Source organism: Leptonychotes weddellii, chromosome 10 (assembly GCF_054177405.1).
Source record: "Leptonychotes weddellii isolate Sample4059 chromosome 10, ASM5417740v2, whole genome shotgun sequence".
Lineage (NCBI taxonomy): Eukaryota > Metazoa > Chordata > Mammalia > Carnivora > Phocidae > Leptonychotes > Leptonychotes weddellii.
In genome coordinates, this window is record NC_138378.1 from 40,512,120 (window position 1) to 40,529,026 (window position 16,907).

Consider the following 16,907-nt stretch of genomic DNA (forward strand, 5'->3'; position numbering starts at 1 on the left):
GATTATGATTTCCTGATTGTATATGGTCTGTAGTAGTGATTCAGAAGTTATTCTAGGCTGCGTGTAGGGATCCTTCTGGCCCTGTTTGCTGGGGTTTGTATGGTGATAAACCTTGTGCGTCCCCATTCAGGTTTGGAATATCTAATGACCGCTATGAAAACTCCTCAGCAGTGTTCCTTAGTTTGACCACTACTAGTCTGGCTTTTAAGAGAAGGAAAGGGACTTAATTGAAATTGACTAGAGGTGCCACCTTTCAATTCAGAATGGGTTTCTGCATGAAAGTAATGGTGGTTAAGGCTCCCTGCTCCTTTCCAAGAGAAGCATCTGTTGTGGGTTTGGCTGCTGGACACTTCGTGCTGGCCGAGAGGCAGTGCGCTATGGCTGTCCCCCTGCCCTGGCCAAGGGTGGTTGTCTTTTTAGGAAACTGTCTTCAGGGGGCATTGTCAGCCTTGTTGAGGTGGGGGGAGCCCGAAGCAGGAGTGGGTTGTTCACACTGGAATCATGTGAACAGCTAGATCCTCTACTTGTTCCATATTCTCCTTTGTGGGGCTTTCTTTTAAGCACAATTCCACTTTTCTTCCCACCCCACCCCCCATTTTTAAGTAAACTCAGATTGTATTTTTTTGGTTCCTAACCAGAGATAAGCTTTCATTTCTTCTTTCCTTTAAGAAAGTAATTTTGAAAAGCATGTTTCTAGTTTGTGTTTCCATTAAAATGTGAGCCTGAATACATTATGGTAAGCCTTGTTGTCCTTGGGTCTCGAGAGTCTGGAGGAGGTTACTGTCCTCACACAGTGAACTCATTAGACAACTCCTGGAACCAGCTGTTTTAATTAGGTCACACACAGACCCTGCTGAAGGGTGGCCAAGGTGACTGCAAGACTGGCGACCAGAGCGCAGTGGCAGTTGGTTAACACGACCTGCTGAGCTGCTGAGTGCCTGCCCGGCCGGTGTTTACAGCTGCGTCTTCCAGCTTCACTTGGTTAGGTGCAGGAGCAGCAACCACGTAATTGTCTCTTGGAGTCCGATGTTGCCAGTTCAGCTTTGTGTTAGGGGAGGAGGTGTGACTCTCAGAAAACAGTAGAAAAGTGGATGGTCCCTTTATTAGCATCTTTCTGGCCTGTGTTGGAGAGATGTGTGCCCTCCACTTTGTTATGATAGCTAGGTAAGCCAGGGTTCCTTCCAGTTTCCGTGCTTAGGGGGAAATTCTCGATTTCTGTTGAAGTTACTATTCATTCAGTTGCATTTATGGAAAAGAACCTAAATCCCTTTCTTTTGCACAGCATTTAAAATAAAAATGTGGAAAACATATACCTTTACATACTCACGCGCACGTACATAGGCAGTGAGAGAGAAATGTAGGAATTTAATGACTAAGACTCCTAAAACTGTGGTCCATTATCAAATGAAAAATAATGAAAAATTTACTGACCCTGTTGATTTTCTGACTTTTTACATTTGCAGTTTGTGTAATTATGCTAGTTTATTTGGTTTATATTCTGTCTCAGATTTTTTCAAGAATTTTTAATTATGAAAATATATGGGTAGCAGAATAGTGATTACTTCTTAATTGGATTGTGGGGGTTTTTTTGGTGTTGAGTCATATCAGTTCTTTATATATTTTGGATACTAACCCTTTATCAGATATGTCCTTTGCAAATACCTTCTTCCATTCTGTAGGTTGTCTTTTAGTTTTGATTGTTTCCTTCACTCTGCAGAAGGTTTTTAGTTTGATGTAGTCCCCATAGTTTAATTTTGCTTTTGTTTCCCTTGCCTCAGGAGACATATCTAGAAAAAAGTTGCTATGTCCTATGTCAGAGAAATTACTGCCTGTGCTCTCTTCTAGGATTTTTATGGTTGTGATTACTTAAAATCTTCTTTTAACCTTTCCCTGTTTGTTTTCCAGATATGAGGCCACAGGATTCCTGGCGGGGTCCTCCTCCCCTTTTCCAGCAGCAAAGATTTGACAGGTAATATTAAAGCAAACATGACTTTTAAATACTTTTCCACATCAACATTTGAGGTTTGGGCTTTCTCCATGGTTCGAAATGTACCTTCTTTCCTCTAAACAGTTTCTGTTGTGCTTGTCCTTTAGGAAAATAGATGCCTAACATGTTGAGTTAAAAGACTCCTCTCTTTATATACTTTCCCACTTTCCTTGGTCCTTGGCCTTTATTTTTTTGAATGTTTTAAGGTGCCCTGAAAAATGCAACACAGAGAGCTTAAAATTGTATTAGGTTTTGATCAGGCTAAACAAATTTCTTTTTAGAAGGCTTGTGCAGCTTAATGAGGCATAACTAATGGTGTTCCACTTTTATCATTTCTGTGCGGGCAACACAGCATTAGTACAGACCAACCATTGATTCTTGCTACAAACCTCTTGAAGTCCTAATCAGCTTCTTTGGTACAACTTTTTCAGGGCTGACAAGCCTATTGTAGGGCAGTGTCACTGTAGGTCAGTAGTTATTAGTTGCCACTAAAAACAGTTTCTTTAACTACTTAAGACTGAACTGAATTAAACGCAGAAGGGACTCAGAAGAGGATTATGGGATCTGCAGTCTAATAAGTACTGGGGACTAGGAAGAGTGTGACATGGTTTAATAACGAGGGATGTTTGACTTGTGTTCTTTCATTGATAAGTTGTGTGCTCCTAAGTCAGGTGGTCTCTACGCAACAAGACAGCTAGGCGTGTTATGAATAATTATATTAACATCTGTAGAATAATTTTTTACAGGGCAGCTTTCAAATCTATCGTTTTATGCTGGTTTGCCAGCATCAGTAAATGCTGAAACCAATTAAGCCTATATAAGGCTTCCCTCTTTGCTTTCCCAATTCTAATCTGTTTTGTTCCCCTCGCCCTTACCATTTTAGCAGTCTGATCTTTTCACATCTGAAATGAATAAAAGTGTTGTTATGAACAGAGTTATAAATGTGCTCCCCCTTTAAGAAAACTTTTCTTTAGAGATTCAAGATGACTGATAACAATGCCTGAATTTATGTTTTGTTTTCAGTATAAGTGTCCCAAGCACACCACATGCACTACTTCCATATCTTTGGGATAGGACCATTTTCAGACAAAAATTTAAAAATGAGTAAGGGTTAAATTTTTCTTAAATTACAAATTACCACATTGGAACTGATCTCATTTTAAATAATTGTCTTTCTGCATTAAGTGTGTTGAGTTTGATTTTCAGTTTCCCTACTTTGTTGCTTGCTTCTTTCCCGCATTAATAATCACTGACATTTACAGTCCACCTACGAAGTGTCAGCACTGTGAGCTAACATACCTTTAGAAACATGACTTCATTTATTCCTCCTAGCAAGCTTCTGAAGTACATGTTTTTTTTACAGATGAGGAAACCTAGGCACACGGCAGTCGAGCAGTTTCCATACATTTCTCTTCTGTACCATTCTTCACTAAGAAACTTCCACTTGAACGAACAAAACTCATCAGAATGCTTATGTTTGCATAATATTATAGTAAAGCTGTAGGGACTTAGAGGAAGTAAAGGATCGCCTTCTACTTCTGAGACATTCTTTCTTCATTTCCAGCAGCTTTCCTTCCCTCTACACACTAAAAGATTTCCTAAGATCGTCACCATTGTCCTGATTTCCATCAGGTTTTTGTTCTTCTGCCCTAGCCAAGTACTTGTATTATCTTGACTGCCTTTGTGAACCCAGCAGGTTAGGGACAAGTTTTGTGGGGCATTCGTTTTTGGTTTAATTTTAGTCAGAAACTTGAAATCATACCTTAAAGCAGAAGTTAAATGTGAGCGTAAGAGAATTCTGTCTTATGTCTTAGACCATGTCATTTAAGAAACATAACATTCAGGGGCGCCTGGGTGGCTCAGTCGTTAGGCGTCTGCCTTCGGCTCGGGGGGTCCTGGGATCGAGCCCTGCATCAGGCTCTGCTCCGCAGGAGGCCTGCTTCTCCCTCTCCCTCTCCCCCTGCTTGTGTTCCCTCTCTAGCTGTGTCTCTCTCTGTCAAATAACATCTTTAAAAAAAATAAAATAACATTCATAAAGAAAACAAAGTTTGAAATCAGCCATTCAGAATTTGTCCATTAGCCTGTTAGCAGATACAGTTAGCAGAAACTGACAAGTGTGTCTAACCATTCTGACTTCACAAGGCGTAGAGGAGAAAATATAGACTTGTAGTCACTTTGACTTGGCTGAGATGTCACAACTAGTTAAGTAGTAGAATTCTTACTGGAACCAGTTTTAATAATTTTTTTTTTAAGATTTTATTTAATTGACACAGAGAGAGCACGGGCGGGGGGTGGGCAGCGGGGAGGGAGAAGCAGGCTCCTCACTGAGCGGCAAACGCTTACCCACCTGAGCCACCCAGGTGCCCCTGATCCTTATTATTAGTTCAGTACTTGCCCATTGCACTATTTTGAGTGTTTGGTTGAGAACCCTACTAGAAAAAATGTTGAGTGTACTTTTTTTTTTTTTGCTAAAATACACTTTCTTGAATTATTTCCTACTGTGAGATAGTATCTGTAATCCATATGTTCATTTCATTTAAAAATACAAGAGAGGGGCACCTGTGTGGCTCAGTGTGTTAAGTGTCCGACTCTTGATTTCAGCGCAGGTCATGATCTTCACGATTGTGGGATGGAGCCCTACCTTGGGCTCATGCTCAACAGGGAGTCTGCTGGAGATTCTTTCTCCCTCTCTCTCTGCTCCCTTTCACTTATGTTCTCTTTCTCTCTCTCTCAAAAATAAGTAAATATTTAAAAAATATATATAACAGGAACGCTGCCCCTCCCTTGCCTCCCCGCACAGAGACAAGCCAGTGCGAACTGAGTAAATGGTAAACAGAGTATCTGAGTTCTCTTTGTTGCTTGAGTTCTGGCCTATTGTCCATGTAATTCTTGCCAGTGGGGGCTTCTCTTTTCTGGCCATATCCAAGGTGGCCATTTAGTTTTTAACTTAACGGTCGTTAAGCTTAGTCAGTCATGGAAAATCTTTAAAAATTGCCATATATATAAGTTTAAAATATCCAAATTGGTGGTAGTTACTTTATATTGCAGGCTACTTTCCAAAACGGAAATTTAGAAACTTAAGAATATTGTTGTCGTAGACAAAAACCAAAAAACAGACTCTTAACCATAGAGGACAAACGCTGATTACCAGAGGGGAAGTGGGTAGGGGATGGGTGAAATAATTGATGGGGATTAAGGTACTCACTTGTCATAATGAGCACCAGGTGATGTATGGAATTGTTGAATCACTGTGTTTTACACCTAAAACTAACACTGTGTGTTAACTATACTGGAATTAAAATTTTTAAAAAATATTTAAAAAAAAGAAAATCAAATGTTGGCAATAATGTTGTATATATGTTTACCATCCATGCTGCCAAGTGCCTCAGATAAGTTGCCTCAATAGATAGCCACTTTAAAAAAGTTAAAATGTGTCAACCTCAATACTTCAGTCCCAGATTTAAAGTGTATTTTTTTTTAAAGATTTTATTTATTTATTTGATGGAGAGAGACAGCGAGAGAGGGAACACAAGCAGGGGGAGTGGGAGAGGGAGAAGCAGGCTCCCCGCTGAGCAGGGAGCCCAATGCTGGGATCATGACAAGAGCTGAAGGCAGACGCTTAACGACTGAGACACCCAGGAGCCCTAAAGTGTATTTTTTTACCCCAACTTTTTTTTTTAATTATTATTATGTTATGTTAATCACCATACATTACATCATAATTATTATTATGTTATGTTAATCACCATACATTACATCATTAGTTTTTGATGTAGTGTTCTATGATTCATTGTTTTCATGTAACACCCAGTGCTCCATGCAGAACGTGCCCTCTTTAATACCCATCACCAGGCTAACCCATCCCCCCACCCCCTCCCCTCTAGAACCCTCAGTTTGTTTTTCAGAGTCCATAGTCTCTCATGGTTCGTCTCCTAAAGTGTATTTTTGAAGGCAAATTTACTTGTAACTATTTGCAAATTAATACAATTAGTATAGAAATATGGTAAACCTGTGGAAAAGAAGGGGCTGCCAGTAAAAAGCAAGAGGATAGTACCAGGCCCTCTTACTGTTTTTTGCTTAATTTCAATTAAATTCTTTTTCTTTTTTTTAATTTTTTTTTATTTTATTCATTTATTTGACAGAGCACAAGCAGGGGGTGCTGCAGGCAGAGGGAGGAGCAGACTCCCCGAGGAGCAGGGAACCCAATGTGGGACTTGATCCCAGGACGTTGGGATCATGACCTAAGCCGAAGGCAGTTGCTTAACCAACTGAGCTACCCAGGCGCCCTAATTTCAATTAAATTATTTTTATAAAAATTATCTTAGTCAAAAACATTTTAAGTAATTATTTCGAACAAAGAGAGAACTTTGTGTTTTTAAACTGTGGCTTTCTAACCTAGTTTTAGAACATACAATAATGTAAACTTGCATTTATAATATATACCATCCATACTAGCAGATTCTCCAGAAGCTCAGTTGAGTGAGTTTGATCATTGCAGTTCTGAAAATAAAAATTGATTACAGTTAACACAATGTGTGAGTTGCATTTTTGGCATGTGGGTTTTGCATTAATGGCCCAGTTTTGATGAGCCTCCTTGGTTACAGTACAAAACATTAACCCCTCACTCGTGTAGAGACCAGAAGAGAACATTCCTATCTCTCTGCATAACTGTTCTTGCTAAAGAGGTGAGGCACTCTTGCTAAAATATATTTGTATTAATAAGGAACCTGAATAGTAATTAGAAGCCCTGAATGTATGGATATTTCTTCTGAGATATATTTTTTATTTTGAGTACAGCAAATTTTATTGGTTAGAGCTCTGGTTTCACCACTAACCGTGAAGAATAGTATTGGCTTCTCTATAGTTCTTCAAAGAGTTGTTCTTTGAGTCATCACACAAAAAGAATTATCTTTGGTATTAAAAAAAAAAAAAAAAGGCAAGCTCCAAGTGAAGGCAAGGAGAGTGGGAGGGTAGAGAGGATAGATTCAGGTTTGAATAGCCTGTGAGAAGAACGCATTACCCAGTGAGCCCAACTTCAGGCTGTTCCCCCCCACCCCCAACACCTGGGACATGAAATTCATATGCTGGTGTGGTTATAGTTAATACTAGTCAGTGCTTTAGCAATTTTAAAGTTCTGTAATTTCTCCTAAAATCTGTAATGGCCTCAAAGTATCTGGTATTAAAATATATTGGAGAATTTTGCTTCTATAGTGACTGTTCTATAAAATGGAAGTTGAAAATGCCTCAAAAAAATTGTGTCTTAAATGGTGATTGTCTTTAGAAGGTGTATCTTGGCTACGTTGTTTATGTGACAGTTTTACATTATGATTTAATACATCATACCTGTTGCTTTGTATCTGCAAAGTTAAAATAGGCACTTGAAGACAATTAAAACATTTCTTTTGACTAGTAATCCGGGCCAGCAAACTGGGTTATAATAGCTGTTGAATCTGTGTTCCCATGTAAACTGTACACCAAATGCCAGTCAGCCCATGCCAATTAGTGCTCATGTTGCTAGGTCACCGTGGTCAATTGAAAGCTGCATCAATAGAACTTGAAAAGGTTTCCTCCCGATCAGACCTTCTGACATATTGAGCAGCATAATGGATGGGAAAAAACAGCCAAGTCCCCCTACCCTAGATTCAAAATACTGAGCAGTAAGAATTCATTTGCAACCTGCAATTAACTAGAAAGAATGGACTCCAAGAACGAGTCTAGACATTTTTAAAAATAAAGCCCATTTTCTTGTCTTGTACATGTTTACTCTTTGGATAGCATCTTAAATGTAACCAACTTGGTGATCTTGGGTCCAAATCTTTAAGTGACCAAAAAGGAAATTTCACAGTTGAAAATGAACAAAATATTTTAAGTCATGTTTCTGATGCATTCGAGTTTAGATCCCTTTTCTTAAAATGCTGATACTTAAAACATGTTAGACTACATCGAATGTGAGGAGCATAAAGGTCACTCTGATGCTGTATGTCCCATTTGACAAATGCAGGCAAATTGAATTGTCCTCAGAGTTGGAGATGATGCTAGCCACTTTGAGACTTTGGGCTGTGTAACAGGTTTGACTTATAATGCAGACATAATACTTCTCCACAGAGGTGTTGGGGCTGAACCTCTGCTGCCATGGAACCGGATGCTCCAAACCCAAAATGCAGCTTTCCAGCCAAACCAGTACCAGATGCTAGCTGGACCTGGCGGGTATCCACCCAGACGTGATGATCGTGGAGGGAGACAGGTGATACAGTGTGGGCTGTGGGATGAAAAGCACGCTGCTTACTTTGTACTTAGCCATGCTTCTCAGGACACCATATTTTCTTAAAAACATTTCTGGATAAGATACTAATAGAGTAGCTCAGCTGAACTGGGTCCTTCATTTTAAAATGTATATAGAGTGAATATGTGCCTTACTACATCTGTTACACCCTGAAGATGCTAAAGATTTTCCAGCCCCAAAGCCCTTTTAATCATAGCAGTCAGTAATATTTAGCACAAATAGTCAGTTGCCAAAACATTTTTTTATCCTTTAAGGATGTTGTTCTTTGTTTTAGTAGAAACTAGATTTCATAATAGATGATAATTTTCTAGAAGCTGAAAGTAACAGTCTACCCTTTAGCTGTTACCTTTATTCATCTTAGAGATCTCCTGTATTGATTCATCTGTGGATACACCTTTTCATAGAAAGAAATCTCTCCTTCATTATTTCCCACATTTCTTCAGCTAAATTTAAAATAGCTGTATATTGAGTATAACAGTTCCTAGACAAATTTATTTGGTATGTGTAAGCTTCATTTCTTTATAAAGCATCCAGTTTTAGCAAAATTTAAGACAGAGGTCTGTTTGCCTCAGTCTATTTGTCCCCCAACCATTTGATGCCCTGGACAGTATTTACATGCTCTGCAATCAAATCCTTACCAGAGAACAGGGTCAGAATGCTACGATTTAGTGTGTGCAGTGTTCATGGAGTTTAGCACCTGTGGTGATGTGAAGTGGTTTTAAAATTGCTTACCTGATGTTGCCTACAGGCCTTTTGCAGTGCTTTGAATATTAATTTTCTTACACAGATATTTGCCACGCATCTCTTTGTGGAAGACCTCTCTCTCGAAAGCTTAGGAAGATCTCTTTTTTTTAAATACTTTTTTGTGAATCTTCTTACAAGGCTGTTCACTTTACAAGAAAATAATCATCTTAATTATCTTTTGAGAGAATTTTTTTAACAATTTATTAAAATCTGTTCATAGAATTTTACTTTGAATTACTGTCAGCTGCAGAGGTCTAAAAATCATATCAATAGTTTGCCCCTTTATACGGGATGATAGTAGGTAGTCTACATAATGAGTATTTTTGATATGGGGACATACTTATAAAGAAGAAGAAACCCTGGAGAATTTTTAGTCTGATCACCTCATTTTCCAAGTGGGAAATCACAATCCTGCGGCACCTGCACTTGGGCAGCAGAGCTGGGGACTGGCTGCCTGGTCCTTCTGAGCCCAGTTCCTCCGGTTTCTCATCTCCTTCAGAGGAGGTGTTCCTTGGAAGGAACTCTCTGCTGTTACAGCAGGTAAAATCATTATTCACTTAGAAGATCTAAACCAATTGGTAAATTTATAATTCTTTTAGGATCTTTTAGAAATACGTTTCTTTTTCTCAGTCTCTTTTTTCACAGAGCTACTTTTTAAATAAAATCACAGGTTTTGAAGCACTATTAAATTGCAGAAGTTCATTGTTAAAAACAGTATAATTATGACTTCACTATATTTAGTGAAGTTTATATGACTAAAAAAGGCCTTAATGATCTACACATACTCATATTTAAAACTACTGAATGACAACACAGAGGCAGGGTCTGGGGTGGGGAGTCTGTTTCAGAATCCTAGAGGCCTGGAAAGGGAATTGTGAGGGAATTTTTTTTGTACGGAAATGTTATTTGCAAGCTTACTAGGGTATGTTGTGAATGTCACCAGTAATTGATTATGTAATAATCTCATGTGTTACTTAATACTCTACTATCTATAGCTAAACAAACAAACAAACAAAATCCCTAAAATTAATAGTTCATTAGGCTTCAGCTGACTTACTTAGCAAGCTCTTGCCTTGGTTAAGCAAAATGACTTCTAGCATATGTCTAAAGATGATGTGGACATCTTACCACAGTGTGACTTGAATTACTGCCAGGGATGGCAGGGAAGATTGAGAACCACTAGTCTTTTACACAGAACACTTAACTGTAGTTCATTTGTGTGCATTTTGAGGAGTTTCTTAAGTGCCTGTTAAGGCTCCTTTGGGTAGTTTTCTGTGGTAGCATTTGTAGCAAGCTTTGCATAAAACTGGGGGCCTAAAGTACCTATTTATGACAGACCTTCCATAGGATATACTTTTAAGGCATATTCAGCTTCTTTAAGGTGTGTTTTTCCAGAGAAATGTAAAATTAATTTCTTTGAAGTGGTGTTAATCCAGAAAATAAACTCTTGCTTTTGCTTATTTTCAGGGATATCCCAGAGAAGGAAGGAAATACCCTTTGCCACCACCCTCAGGAAGATACAGTTGGAATTAGGCTTTTGTAAAGCTTTCCCAAATCCTTTCATCGTTCTACAATTTTATGCTATTTGTGGAAAGATTTCTTTCTCAAGTAGTAGTTTTTAATAAAACTACAGTACTTTGTGTATTTCTTTTAACTGTGTATATTTCTACTGACCTGATCTCACTGTTTATGTTGCTTTCCAAAGATGTGTGTTGCATAATACAGTGGATCTGAATTTATTACTGCTTGTAAAACACATTTGATGGAATAGGAATACTGGTTTTTCATTATGGTTAAAATCAAACCAGCTGTGGATTTTAAAACACAGTGTATTCTAGATCATCTAAGATCCATGCTGATTTTTAATGCACAAGAATTAGGTATGAACTCGAGCTGGAACCCTCAGCTAACTAGAGTGTATATTGTTCGGTATTTCTTTGGAAACATTTCATTAATGTACTTGTCTTATGGAAATTTCTGGACTTTAGTAAAAAAAAAAAAAGAAAACTCTGGTCTCTTGTGTCCTTATTATAGAATTTCAACATTGAGAATCTTGGCCACTTGTTTTTTTTTTAAGTCATTTTATCAGAAAACAATTCATTTCTACAATTAGAGGTCAAAAGAAAATCCGTGAAGAAGCAAGACAACCCAACAAACTCATATATTAATTAGTATGTCAGCTACTGACTTGGCTAACTACAATCTCTGTAAGAATCAGTTATTTATATTTTATAAACTTCATATAGACTTGTGCTCCAGTTTTAAGGACTTAAGTCGTTTTACGTCTTTAAGAAAAGGTGAAAAGTTTAATTTATAGCTAGTCTGTGCTCCTTAGCATATTTTTTGCATTTTTTGTAATAATTTGTTTGTACTCATTTTTTTCTTGCTAGTCAGCACAGTATTACTCCTTAAATTTATTCTTGCTGTTCACACATGCTACTACCATATGTACTTTCATTTGTCGCAACAAATTTACACACACATGTGAAGACTTGCTGCTTTGTTTCCATTTGCCTATTCTAAGCCAAGATTGTAGAATAAGGTTTTTCTTTGACCTTCTGACTTAGGACATTTTTGCTTTAATATTTCAGCTAAGGCACACTTGTTCATCTTAGCCTATGCAGAGAAAAGGCCACCTTAATCTTAAATAGGAAGGTATTTTGAAGCTATTGAGTTCTTTGCTGGTGGTGGGTGAATAGAGTAGGGTCCTTCATTGTTGAGACAAAGGCTCTCTGCTGGGAATTAACACAACCATTATAACCTTCACAATATGTTAAAGTGATAACACCTTCTGTTAAATTTCTCTATCTTCCAAATACCACAAACGAATAGCCACCCAAATCAAGTATTGCATATTCCAAAGGAGCCCATATAAATGTCTTACTCTCTATAGCTTTATAGGTACCCCAAACCCACACTTCCACATAACCTATAATTTCTCAGATTTTCAGTTTTTGTTTAATCTTAAGTTACCATGAGTGTGTATAAAATAACTGTTTTTGCTCGGCCTTTGCATAATTACATGTAACTCTTTTAACAAATTAAATTTGAAAATGAATGTTTAAAGTATTTTGAAGACAGATATCTAAGCAAAAAGCCTGATGGAAAAGCAGTGCCAGCTAGATTCCCTCTACCTGGTCGGGTGCCCTGCAGGACACCTGCCAGCTAGCTGAACCCTCACTTCTGGACCTGCTCCATTCCTTCCTCCTTGCTCCCTCCTCTCGCCCCTTACTCTTCCTCCCTCTCTTTCCCCGCCTGAATCTGCCAGAAAAAAAAGCCTTATTATTTCAACAAGTGAAAGCTTCTTAGAACTTAAAATGGAATATTTAAAGCTATAAACATGCCCTCCATATTCGGGGGTAAAAGTAGTTAATGGGCCAAATTTAAATAATTATCTTTAAGTAGAACACAGGTTTTCAGGGTCTCATATTAAAGATGCTTAAAAATCTTAGAACATGAAACAGAGTGACTTTATTGTGGCGCTAAGGGCCCTTAATGAGCAGTTGTCTTCCTTTTAAGGATCAAATGAGGTAATGCACGTTAAAATACAAAGCCATCTACAAACTATTAGATTGCCATTTGGCGTTACAAAGGCAAATTACGTGTAATGAGCGATGGTTAATTTTCGTCCGAGGGCGCGGGTCGTCTGGGCGGGCCGGGGTGGGGCTGAGGGTTCCGAGCTCCGGTTTTCCGCGGGGCGCGTTGGAGGTCGGGCGCACTTCCGACCGAGGCGAGGGCCTCGGGACGCTGTGACATCGCAGCCGGGCGGGACGGTGGCGGCGTCCGGGAGCTGCGGGCCTGGCACGGAGGGGACAGAAGGGCTGCTTCTCAGAGGCAAGGTCCTAGGTCCCGGGGTGGGGAAGCGCTCCCGGGGCCCACCCGCTCCTCTCAGCGCTCGCTGCCCCGCCCTCCGGCGCCCCGGCTCGCGTCCAGCCGTTCGCCGACTCCGGAGTCCCTCGAGCCGCCGGTGTCGAGCAGAGTGGGCACAGGGAAGTTCAAAACCCCCGACCCGCAGTGTGGTTTGTGTATCGCGGCCACCGCCAGGCCCCAAGTGGATCATTGCAGCAGCGATCCTCGGTTCCTGGAAGTGGCGCCGCAGCTTTTTCACCTGCTCGTTTTACCTTCTCAACTCCCTGCACGAAATGCATACACCGATCCTGTAAGGGGACAGCGGAGATCTTACTTCCGAGTCTGCAGTTTTAAGTTCTAAGTCTGAGTGTAACCGAATTTAGCTAAGCTTAGAAATCTAAAGTTTAGACATTCTCTTAAGAGTCAACTAAGACTCCCCATTCCCGGACCGCTGAAAGCTGTCTGGCTCCGTCTGGCTCGTCCGACGCCTCTTCCAGATCACTCCAGAGGGTCAGGGAGCTGAGATCCCGCCAGACTATTCCTGGAGATCGACTGTCTTGCTATTTCTAACCAAGAAAAAAGTCAACAAACAATAAAATAACAAACGGCCCGTTCTCGATGGATTTTTCCTCCATTCGGTAAAGTTAACCGCTTGTATTGCTTGTTTCTGGATTTCGTATTTATGGAATGAGGGCCAAGAGAGAACATGCTTTGATTTTTGTATGTGAAATGGGAATAGAGTTATTCATTACTGCAAAATAGTTAGCACAACTTAGAGTTGGGCAATGTTAGTGGTTAAACCTTTATTAGAAGTCACCTAAACAATGAAATAGAGGTTACAAGGGATTAAAAAAATAAAAGGCCTTTCATTCAATTTCGGGTACACATTTCATTCAATTGCAGGTAAACATCTAAAGCAAAAATAATGAAACCAAAAAACTCTCCCAGAAGCTTCCACCACCCCCCAACTTAAAAATAATAAAAGTGATCTTGAAATCACAAAGTTTTCTCAGTACTTACTAGGGAGAGCAAATTCCTGACGGAATGTGAAAGCAGCGCCTGTCTGCCATTTTCTCTGAATCTTCTCCAGTTGCTCACCAATTCTCACTAGCAGTAAAAAGCTATTAATTTTTTTTTTAATAAATTGTATCCTAGTCCCCCGTCTCATCGGGGTTGGGCATGGCAATTAGCAGCATTTTAAAAAATTGGGCCAAAATAGTCAACATACAGGGGTTTATCCACACATGTTAGTGTTGTGTTAACCGGTTGGGCAATATCATTCATGCTTTGAACATCTGAAATTTGTATTGCCGCTACATATGCATTATTTATGCACAAATTCGTATCTAAAAACTCAGTTGATGGGTCTTTATGTGATTGTGGTTTACAAATTTACTCCAAAAGTCTTTCTAAATCATCATTCAATGCCGCTAACAAAGCCATTCTTTGGAAAGTGCTTGCATTTAGTGAACGGGATAGAGTTTCTGATTTGCTTTAAATTGAAAGTAAACAATTGATAGCAGAATGGAGTTTGGACATAACATCTGTGTTGATAAAAGTCTGATTGACTACTTGTTCTGACCATTAGGTTTTAATTCTAAGCAAAGCCTTAAATAGAAAACAACTGGGTTACACCCTCCATGCTTCATATACAAAACACCATTCCTGTGCCTTCAACATTGCACACTACCACACACTCAAAGCTTTCATTCACATCCCAACGCAGATCACAGAAAAGTACTTGCAATCCCTGCTGTTCCTCTCTGCAACTTTGATTTTGGATTTTTGTTTCTGTGCCTCAACTGGAAAAGATAAGCTTGTTGTACAGCCCCAAAACATTTAGGAAAATATCACATCTGCAGTTAGCATTTCTGGAACCGAGTTTTGCTGTGGCCTCTGTTAAACTTCGAGAGGGCTTTGTTCCACTCAGACCCTGCCTCGGCCCTCCCTCTTGGTTGTGAAGACACTTATCCTCCTCTTCAGTTAATGAGTTTCACCTAGTCTGGCCGTTTGTGTTTTTATAAAAGATCTGCAAAGCACTAATTGAAAGAAAAGAAAAAAAACTCTTGCTTTGCATTAATCAGAATGTGGAATTCTATAGCAAAAACATTTTCTATTTCAGTGTTTCAAGAAACAAACCTTATCCTAATTTCGGAATGTGCACACATAAACTCAGTGCATTTCTGGGTGTAGAATGTTAAGCCATCTGCAGCGATTACTTCTGCAGCGATTACTTCTGGCAGTGGTTCCTCTACTACTTAAAGGAATGCTGAAAGGAAAAAGATATGCCTACAGCAAATACACTTTTAGAAAATACTGTATAAAAGCTGTTTTTTCTTAATTATCTTTTGGATACAGAGTTCACTTAGTCTATGAGATTCTTTGTTCCAAAAATAAATTATCAAGGGACAAACTGTGCATGAAGATTGTTTTCTTTAAATATGTTACTTGGAGCCCTTAGTCCATAAGCTATTATTGGTAAATACTGGGTTGTAAAATATATATATTGCAAACCATGTGGACTTTTGGAACACATTTTCTAGAAGTAAAATTTCAGAATTCTTGTACTGCTATGAGGGAATCAAATCAATATAAACAAGCATTTTGAAATTTGGCACATTGGTAATAATTATGCTAGCTTGGCAAAAATTTTGAAAATCAATTCTATCAATATGCAAAAACCCAAATTGGGAGAATTTTCTATAAGTGTATTACACCATTTTCATACTATTTTTTTCTGCTCAAATTATTTCCTTTTATGTAAAATGTTTTTAAAAAAATTAGTTCTGATTTTCCAAAAATGCATTCACACACCCTTGATAAAGATGATGCACCTGCTTGTTCAGTGGTTGTTTTTCCCCTATGTGAAAGGGACCGAGTTTTATCATTATTATGTAAAATACAGTTTAGAGAAAGTGCAAGTTTAATTTCTAAAACACCTTCTGAAGGATTCACTTTGCACATTCAAAAAACACCCGAACAATGAAGTGAAATGAAATGTTTCAGTCTCAGACTAATTCTAAAACTTCAGATGTGTAAAAGTTTTAGGGTCTCTGGTGACTATTTGTGATCATTTATAAATCACGCTTTATCCATGTTAGGTCTTTTTCATTCATTTTATAAGCTAACATTCTTCAGCTTGCTTTTGGTATTTTTACTCCAATACCAGTTATTTAAATCATGAGTAAACTGAGATGCATTGTCTTGTCATGCCAACTACTGTTAAAAAAAAAAAAAAAAAGCCAAACCAAAATAAAACCTATACAACTTAGTGAAAAAGAAATGACAACTTGACTTTAACCAAAAAAGTAGTTAAGATTTTTTTAAGTTATATTTAAATATTCATTTGAAACATAGGAAATATAAATTGGCATATTAAAGAGTAAATACATTATTTGTACAACAAAACACCAACAAAATCGGTGTGCAACCCCTATTAAGTTGCAAATATAATGGGAAAATTATAATTCTTACTCTTTACATTCTGATTACAATTCAATAAATCACCTTATTCTCTTCCTTCTTGACATGCTTTGGAATATAGACTGATGTCAATTTTAGCAAATTCGCTTGCTTGTTCTAGTATTTTATCAAGGTATTCAAATTCAGACAGGCAAATAACTTAGAGCAAATAACAGGTCCATGGAAAGACAGCGCGCATTTATTTTATCGTTTGATTTTGGGAGACCAGATTCTACATAAAAAGTAGTTTACAACCCTTCCCTCTTACAAGCTGCATCTTAGGTAGGAAATATCCTCTTTTAGAGTAATATAAAAACACTCATTTGCCAAATAACGATCAAAACATTTTAAAATCGCCATTAAATTTAAAAAGCTGTATCAATCCATATAAGCAGTATTTTGATTATTTTTATTCCATTTCTCTATTACCTAAATGGCAATAATTCCCCTGCAATAATGTTGCTATGTGCATGATCCACCTTGAGCTACAAGTTACTTTCAATCAAACATTAATGAAATTGCACTTAAGGGGGAGGCCTTTGAAAATTAATCTCTCAAATTCCACTTCAAAAAAGGATTCAT

At 38.3% G+C, this 16,907-nt stretch overlaps 1 protein-coding gene across 1 annotated transcript in view; it reads left to right on the forward strand.

Moving 5' to 3' along the window:
* The window catches only part of XRN2 (5'-3' exoribonuclease 2), a 48,896-nt gene extending 38,078 nt beyond the window's left edge, over nucleotides 1–10,818 (forward strand). Inside the window, exons 15-17 of the mRNA XM_081833265.1 lie at nucleotides 1,906–1,969; nucleotides 8,093–8,231; nucleotides 10,482–10,818. Of these exons, the coding sequence (XP_081689391.1) occupies nucleotides 1,906–1,969; nucleotides 8,093–8,231; nucleotides 10,482–10,547 (269 nt within the window). The 3' untranslated portion in view covers nucleotides 10,548–10,818. The remainder of the gene's footprint in view (nucleotides 1–1,905; nucleotides 1,970–8,092; nucleotides 8,232–10,481) is intronic.
* The last annotated feature ends 6,089 nt before the right edge of the window (nucleotides 10,819–16,907 follow it).